Genomic DNA, 8,938 nt, shown 5'->3' with positions numbered 1-8,938 from the left:
ACACAACACCTTATATGGCAGAGTTGGTTTAATGAATCATGTTTATTGCCAATTATCAGGTACATTTAGTTTAGGGTGTTTAAGTCCTAATGTAAAAGGTCCTATTTGTCTGAAAATAACTAACTGGCTACTATGCTGTACTTACTTACAAAAAGTTTCATTTTGCCAAAATGTATGATTACTATTCAAGTTATGCTCTCACAATTCTACTGGAGTTAACTGAACCACACTGACCAACCAAACCTTAACCACGTTGATCAAACTGTATATAAAAGCTGTATATATACAAAATGCAGTCACGTACAGTTTTTGTATCTTGTTGTTTACATATACCAAGAGCGGTCCCAAAGACAGGTGTATTCAGGTGGACGCTGGTTTTATTAATACTTGTCAAGTAGTAGATAGAACTTATGGTGGTTTAAAAAAAGGCATACAGCACTTTAGGCAAATACTTTTGGTTGAGTGGTCCCACGATGCAGGGGCAACCTGTGTTTGCCTGAAATAATGGCATGTAATTCATGTAATTGTGATAGAAAATCTCATCGGGTCAAAATCCCAACTGCAATGATTTAAAGAACCTTGAAAGCTCAACCGGTATTTAAAACTGTTTGTCTTGTCATATACACATATATATACTATAATGATATACTACAGTGTGTAGACCATTTCATCGGACGCTCGCATCTGGACTGCAGCCAACTTCCGGTCTGTGTTTGTTTATTACCCTGGCTAGGGTCTAATAATATACAACTAATTATATTTTATTTAATTAATGTTAATATTAATAGTATATTATGATGTAGTATAATAGTATATATTATAATTATTATATAAATTATATCATATTATTATTTTAATTTTATCTGTTTAATTTTGTTGTATGTTAATTTTATTAAATAAATCATTTGTGTAATGGGTCCTGTAGTTTTGTCGCATTTAAAGAACTTACTACTATTCTAATCTAAAATACATAATATCTATACATCATAATAATATTAAAGTGATGAACTAAATAAATAAATAACGTGTTAAGATATTAGCGTAAATTGCATTTTGGATCATCTTCATTTTTCCACAGCCCTGATATAATTATTGCAATAACATTAAGTTTAAAGTTTAAACAAAGTTTAACAAAGCAAGATCCTGCCATGTTCCCCCTGCAACAATTTTAAGTACCACACCATTCTGTGGCACACAAACCCTAGAAATCACTGCACTAAACTCTCATCAGCATCTCTTCAGCACATGGCTCAGAACTGCAGTACCCAGTGGGCTCCAGACAACATTAGATCATTGTAATGGAAGCAGATGGAGAAATGATTCACTGAAGCTCGCTCCCTATGCGTTTCCTCCTATGACTTCATCACTGAGAATAATGTGTGAAGAGCTTTGAGCATAAGCAAAAACACAGGCATCCCACCAATATTCCTCTTTCATTGCACCACACGGCCGCTATTCATGAATCAGCTGCGAATTTGTCTAGTCTCTGGTGTGGTTTTAAATAGGATCTTCTTCTTGTACTTTCGGTGGAGGCTTGTTCTTTATCAAATAATTTGAGCCGAACACCTGAAGCCCGGCTGAGCAGGATTCAGTGATCTCGCCTTGTAAACAAGCTTGAAAGCAAATTAAAAAATGCCTTAAGTACACACAGGTGGTCCACGCACTGGCAGTTGGATGCCTTCTGAGGTAGCCGGGCCAGGGCACGCTTTCTCAAGATATATACGTGCAGGAGAGAAAGGATGCAGTGGCTTTCAGGGTGAATGAGAAAGCTGCGGATATACCAATAAAAAAGCAATAACACTTTTAAAGGGGTGAGATTTAGGAGGAAAGGAGATGCCGCTGAGTTTTGGGAAGCCCTGGGGGGGGGGGGGGTGTGGTTTAAATTTTTTTGCTGTGAACATTGAGTGTAAATTGGAGCAACAAAAATAAATTTTACATGTTTAATTTTGGCCTCTTTGTTTTTAGCAACTAGTTAATAGGGTATCGTGATATTTAGCATGTCAAGTTGCAAATCAAAATGAATCCTTTTAAATCGATACAAATTTGTGGTTTCATTCGGAATTCTTTATTTGTGCACATTACTCTTGTCTTCAAAATCTTTCATCAAAACGTGATCATTTTGAAAATATATCACAACAAATTGTAGCCTTTTATACTCTGATTCCTCGAATGGCACCTACAAAGAAATGTATTTATCGTTCTTTACTTCGTTTCTCCAGATATGCAAAATGAAGGCAAAAAGTACAGTAAATTGGTTATTACCAGAAAATAAACCCTGGTGATAAGGATGCTGTTTTAACAAAGGGTGGTAACTGAAAAATATCAGACTGCTGCACCATATGATCAGAATCAAGTATTCCAGTGTATTTCGCAAAACAAGACACATTAAGCAACATTGTACAAAAAGAAAAAAATGGTTTTATTACTTCGATTATCCTGGATTATCGCATTTTGAGTATTTTACAACATGTATCTAAGACCTCTTAACATTATATTCACATTTCATTTATTTCAAATCAAATACTTTGTACATGCTTAGGGATAAACATTCCCTGTTGTGATGGAGAAAGGCACATGAGTCCTTGGGTGAACACATGGTTTTGTTGTGCATTAGCAAAAAAAGAAAACCCAGGAAAGAAAATGCAAGTACTGTGTCTGACTGAAGTCTAAACTACTTTCTTTTCTCGTAGCACTTGGGATATACATTTGAAGTTTCAACACGGATATTAAATTATCCAAAGCAATTCACAGCCTGAAGAAATACGAGTTGATATGGCAATTGATAAGAAGTAAAACTCAAGACTTTACTCAGAGGTTTGCGCGCTCTTTGTTTATCTTCAACTCTTTTGAATATTCCTCTCTGAGTTTCACTAAGACGGCTTGACAAAATTGAAAGCTTTTATTATAGCTTTCTGGTTCAGCCTGTCGCCCACATCCAAAGATTATATTTCATCTTTAGATGTTTCTGTTGAAAGTATTTTACCCTGAAAATGGGTCCGTGAGCTATCGGCGCTCCTCACGTTAGTTCTGCTCTTAACCTTTGACTCAGGGTTCGAGTCTATGGCTGCTCTTCAGTACGGGGAGCCCGTGAGTTAAGATGGTCCTCAGTGTCTGGGGTGTTTTATCCAATTTCGAATCATCCACTTCTGCCCTGCGCACCTCTGGACTACCAGCCGCAGACCGAAGTTTGCCTCTTTAGACATTTCGACCTCCAAACAGCGCCCCGTGTCTCGACTTATGATGGGGCCATTCTGGGAAACAAATATTCAACATCATAAATGCATTCAGCGTAATACATTTTGAAAACATAATCAATGAACTCTCTTCTCTCCATAGTACAAGAATTTGTGTTTGCTGGATAGTGATTTTTATTAATATTTTACAAGATATTGCATGTATAAGGAGGACGTTGTAGTTTTTAGTTGTAGTTGTATTTTTTCAACGTTTTTACATTAGTTAAAGTCATCAAAATTCTGCCGTTTATTATCACAAGTTACAATTCACCACTGTTGAAATGGCTTGTAAATCCATTTTGAATTCCAAGTTCTATAGTTTATCTGTGCCATAAAATATCTCATTGCACTGTACAAATCTTAACATTTTCAATGATTATTTATTTATATTTAATTATAACTTATATTGTTATAAACTTTGTATATTATATAAAATATTGTATATTAAACTCGAACTTAAATTAGACTTAAATGATATTAAACTGAAAAATCTACTTGTATTGCACATAAGTGTTTTTTAACAGGTTAAAGTAATGTAAAGTCAAATTATAAAGCCAATTTAATACAATTTCAAAATTTAAGGCAACTTTTAAAATTAAGTTTTCCCAAATCTCACTTTCATGAGATATTTTTTATTTATATCAATGACTTCTACACGATTAGTAATCACAATACTCTCTAAAACATTTTGTGTTTATTTTAAAAGGAATGTTTTGCTTTGATGTCAGCAAGCTTAGGGGAATTTAAATATATTATTGAGTCTGAAGTACGCCATTAAATATTAATACGAAGCAGAAAGTAAACAAAATCCGGCATAAGTGCATACAAGTGTTTCTTACCTGAGTAAAATCCCAAAGCCTCTGCGAGGACCTGGTGACAGCATCACATTTTTTCAAGCTTGGAGTCTTTCCCCTGCCATCATCTACTAGGCATTTTGTGTCAGGCAGAAATGTGGTGGACCCCAGGGGTCCTAATTGCAGCAAGCCTTCGGTGGTGTACCTAGCCAGCTGAAATGAAATGACAAAACATGCGTAAAACATCTGAACCGGCCAGAAAAGCGAATATGTGATGTACAGAATTTTTTTCCCTTTTAAAGCTTATAATTAAAGAAATCTGTTAAAACCAGATTTAGTTTTGCTGTGCTTTTGCCATGACACGTAAATCTTGTTTTTTACCAGCTTTGAATGAGCACCAACACAAAAACGTGACATATAGCCTAAACAATTTAAAGGATGGGGTTAAATAAAAAGAAAAGACCAGTCACAATTTAAAGTGATAGTTCACCCCAAAGTATAATTCTGAATATAATGATATACTTGAATTCAATATACTGATATTACAATTACAGCATTAATGGTTACATTTCATTTATTAAGAATTTTTAATCGAGAAGAAGAATGTGAAAGTCTAATATTACATATTTAATAAAAAGTAATTTAAATATAACTAAATTAAATATACTTAAGTTTTAGAACAAACTAATATCAATACATTGCAGATTCGCAAGCAGTGCAATAACTTCTCCATGATGTTGTTAATAAACTTTATAAGCCTATTCGGTGATATAAGTCTATAGAAACATAACCATTGAGAGGAAATTGGTCCATGGTCCAGTCATTGTAAAAATCACATCACGGAAGCAACCGCAGTACTTTCCTATACGATCATCTTTACATCACAAAGAACACTTCATTTGAACACTAATTTTACAACACTTAATACTCTGACTTCTGGAAAGATTAAAATAGGTTCAGATATCAGCTACCTATTACAGTAAGTACGCCGTACCGAATAACACGGGTCAATAATTCAGCTGAAAGTCAATCTTTGAGATATCATATCCCAAGGTCATCAAAATCTAATGAAGTACAAGCTGAAATTCAATGGAAGTCAAGCTTGCTCTATTGTGTCAAGTTAATCTATAGAAGCGCTGGTAATTGTCTGGTGACCGAGGTGAACATAGCATTAGGACAATAGAGCGAGCGCATCTTTACGCATGCTGCAACCTTATTCCAGTTCAAAAGAGACAGATTCACTTATAGGACCACACGCAGACGGATTCACAGGGACGCCGCAACAGGGTTTGTATCGAAAGGATGACAAATAGGAGACACAGTGCAGTTTATATAGGCCCAGTATCTCTTAAAGTAAGCCGTGGGACACGTTTCTGTCATTTCTTTAAAAAGCAGAATTAAAAAGTTGTCAAAAACATGATAACATACATAAAATGTAATTATGTTTTTATTGTGCATTCCAATGAATAATTATAAAACCGGGGGTTGATTAAATAATAATAACTCAAAAGAATACACCTAAAAACATGATAACATAATAAAACATGATTTAAAAAAATGTTCAAATTTGTTTTGGCAAATAAACTCTTTACATTTATGCATTTGGCAGACGCTTTTATCCAAAGCGAGTTACATTGCATTGTTCTATACATTTGTTTCTGACCATGTGCACTCCCCTGGGATAGAACGCATGACCTTGGCGTTGCTAGCACCATGCTCTAACCCAGTGGTCTCCAACCAAGGTGCCCGCTGAACACAGGGCTCACCAATAATGCTCAAGACAGCTGACAAATCTGTGACTATACCGATCAGCCAAGTGCTACATCGTCATGAAAGGTTATTATTAGCAAGTGTTATAAGCTTTAATATCTGAAAGAATATATAATAAGGCATCACATGTTTAAAGTTTGAATGTATGTTACCAACAAGTAGCCCTCTAGAGGACCACTGAGCCTCATTTTAGAAAGTATTCACACAATCATTTATTGACGGGAGTATGACTTACAAGCTCGGAATTTAACCAAAGAGCAAAATTAACAAAATGATATGCATGTAAAGCCTAAAGCAGGATAGACGTTTTATAAAAATTCATAAAACAAAGCTGTGAGGCAACACAGCATATTGAGTTGATATTAAAAATGTAAATATCTGAAAAAGTACATAAATATCTTTGTAAAACTTTTTTTCACCTTAAAATTAAAAATGTTTCGCGAATAAAGGACTAATTAAATTATTTGTGCGGTTTGTTATTACAAGGGCACGTGGGCACGAATTATTTTGTTTTTAATTTGTCTTTGGGCAGGGAAATGGCAAAATGAAGCTTAGCTGTATCCTGTATAACCAGCCTTTATTGTAATTTGACGATACAATGGGAATACACTTCAATTGCTTTATTTCCCTCAGGCATGGATTATGGACTAGGACTGTCATTCGCTCACAGAGTGAGCAAGAGAGACTGAGATTGTATTTCAAATTGTTCACTGCATCATGCCTCTATTGTGCATGCATGACAATGAGAAGCTCACGGCACGCCGTCAAAGGTCAGCTGATTGATTATTTCATATCTATTTAATCCAAATAAATGAAAATATCAAATGCTGCAGTCACATCTAAACCAAAAATTTATGAAAAATAATCCACTATTTTGCCCGGCAGGCAGTTATGAGCGGACAACTACAGAAATTGAGATACGATCTTTGGGTAATTCTACTCCAAGCTGCTGTCTGTCTCCAGACAATGGCGCAATGCGCCACCAACACGTCTATATTGAGGTTGAAAGGACATGTTTCAATTACAAATCTCATTTAATTCTCGCAAATCACATCAAGAGTGTTTGCGCTGGAGGAAATGACACATTTACTTTCCCCAGACTGATGTTACATATGTCCTGAACTTGATTTCATTAAACCAGCTTTACATGCGCTGAATACACTTGGCTGCTGGCCAGAACATAAATGTAATTTAAATGCCATGATGTAACCACAAATTCAGGATTTAGGGGAACCAAATGGAATCGCTTCAGAATCCATCATTGAAAATCCCATATAGATCCACCACTAATCTTAATATTGTGGCTTTAAACAAATCAAGACTATCATAGATAAGGTTCCTATCAAATACATTTAGATCTCAAAAGACAACAAAGGCTTAAAGGTCCAATGTGTCATTTTTTGGAGTATATATTGACAGAAATGCAATATAATATACATACATACGTTTTCAGAGATGTATAAAGAGCTTACACAATGAAGCGTTATGTTTTACTACCTCAGAATGAACTATTTCTATCTACATACACTGCGGGTCCCCTTAAATGGAATTCGCCGTGTAGTTTCTACAGTAGCCCCTCAAAACCAACAAAAGCTTTTGAGCCTTTAAAAGATATATAATTGTATGATCGGACCGTATTTCTGCAGAGGTTCCAATGTAGCTATAACTGAAAGTGTTTCAGAGCCGATAGCCTTGTGATCGGTGCTCTGACACATGGCGCAACTATGCCTCCGGCGACCTGAGTTTTATCCCGGCTCAAGGTCCTCTGCCGATCCCCTCACTCCACCCTGCTCTTTCCTGTCAAAAATCTTTACTTCCCTGTTAAATAAAGGCATAAATATAACCCCCCAAATATAACTTAAAAAAATGTGAGCACACTAACCTGTGATGACATGCCGTGACATGGGTAGAGTATCGCCCTGTCATCATCCTCTGACCCCTGGTCAAGGCAGTAGCCGCTGGCTTTACTGTTTCGCACCTGATAAACAAACACACAAAAAAACAGTTTGTTAGTATATTACTGAGGACATTTCATCTATTGGATGTCCTAACTAATATACTAAGATAATAATAATATATAGAAAAGCCCTAAAAGGTATAGTTCACCCTAAAAAACGTATTCTGTCATATGTCGTTCAAAAACCTGTATATTACTCTTTCTTCAGCTTTTTTTTCAGTTTTTTGGGACAAGAAATCAATACATTCAAACCTGAACTCACACATTCATTTTCGGTAGAAATTGCGTTTTTTTGCAGCTTGATAATAAATGCACACGCGCGCGTTACCGGTGGAAACCTGTTTTTGAGATGACAGCATTGACCATTCATAAAACCTAATACTGGACAGAGCAAGAGACGTGCTGAATGTGTGGTCTTGTGGAGGGATATATTCAGAGACAAACTATTGCAATGAGACTATAGATTTTCCACCCCTGCAGTAAAGGGATCAATTTACAAATGCAGGTCTAATTTTTCCATTCACAAATTGTAAATACTGTACGATTTCTGTTGAGATTCAGTCCTGTTGAATTTCAATGCACACGCACGCCCGCACACACACACACACCTGACTCTTACTACCCACTAACACTCCAAAGCTAATAGCAGCCTCATTAAATCTCATTATGAGGAAATTGGATCTAATGCCAATGCTTGCTACAATGTTGCTATGGAGACCAATTATCTTTACATTTCTGTTGTGTTGCTGCTATTTTGCTAATTCGTACTAAAATTGTGCATTTCAGGCCATGCATAATGCAATCTTTAGGTTATGTTGGGGAAGTGGATATTAGTCACTTTTTGCTTGTTGTGATTTCAAAACAAAGGAATTGTAGTATGCATTTATGCATGCAATGGTCACTTTTCTTATTCAACCGATATATTAATAACATTTAGTGATTTAACAGACGCTTTTATCCAAAGCGACTTACAAATGAGGTGACTATAGAAGCAATTGGCACAACATAGGGACAACAAAAAGCATAAGCGCAGTAAAACTGGTCTCATCTAGCCTAGCTACCACAGCTATGTTTTATTTAAGGATAGAAAGAGTAGAAAAGAGATAGAAGTCATAACTGATCGGTCAGGTGCTGACGGAAGAGATGTGTTTTCATCCAATTCTTAAAGATTGCTACAGAATCTG

General features: G+C 35.8%; 1 protein-coding gene across 2 annotated transcripts in view; it reads right to left on the bottom strand.

Annotated features, from left to right (window-relative positions):
* Positions 1 to 2,047: 2,047 nt before the first annotated feature.
* galnt9 (polypeptide N-acetylgalactosaminyltransferase 9) overlaps positions 2,048 to 8,938 on the bottom strand; it is a 77,171-nt gene continuing 70,280 nt past the window's right edge. The window contains exons 9-11 of one of the 2 annotated variants that reach the window (XM_079451313.1): positions 7,680 to 7,775; positions 4,073 to 4,240; positions 2,048 to 3,251 (exon numbers count right to left, since the gene is read on the bottom strand). In XM_079451313.1, the coding sequence (XP_079307439.1) occupies positions 3,105 to 3,251; positions 4,073 to 4,240; positions 7,680 to 7,775 (411 nt within the window). In that variant the 3' untranslated portion in view covers positions 2,048 to 3,104. The remainder of the gene's footprint in view (positions 3,252 to 4,072; positions 4,241 to 7,679; positions 7,776 to 8,938) is intronic. The other variant, XM_079451312.1, reaches the window with a different exon arrangement.

The sequence above is a fragment of the Barbatula barbatula genome (assembly GCF_947034865.1).
Source record: "Barbatula barbatula genome assembly, chromosome: 2".
Taxonomy (NCBI): Eukaryota; Metazoa; Chordata; class Actinopteri; order Cypriniformes; family Nemacheilidae; genus Barbatula; species Barbatula barbatula.
Note: the sequence above shows the minus strand (reverse complement) of the source record. Positions and strands in the feature narration are given on the sequence as shown.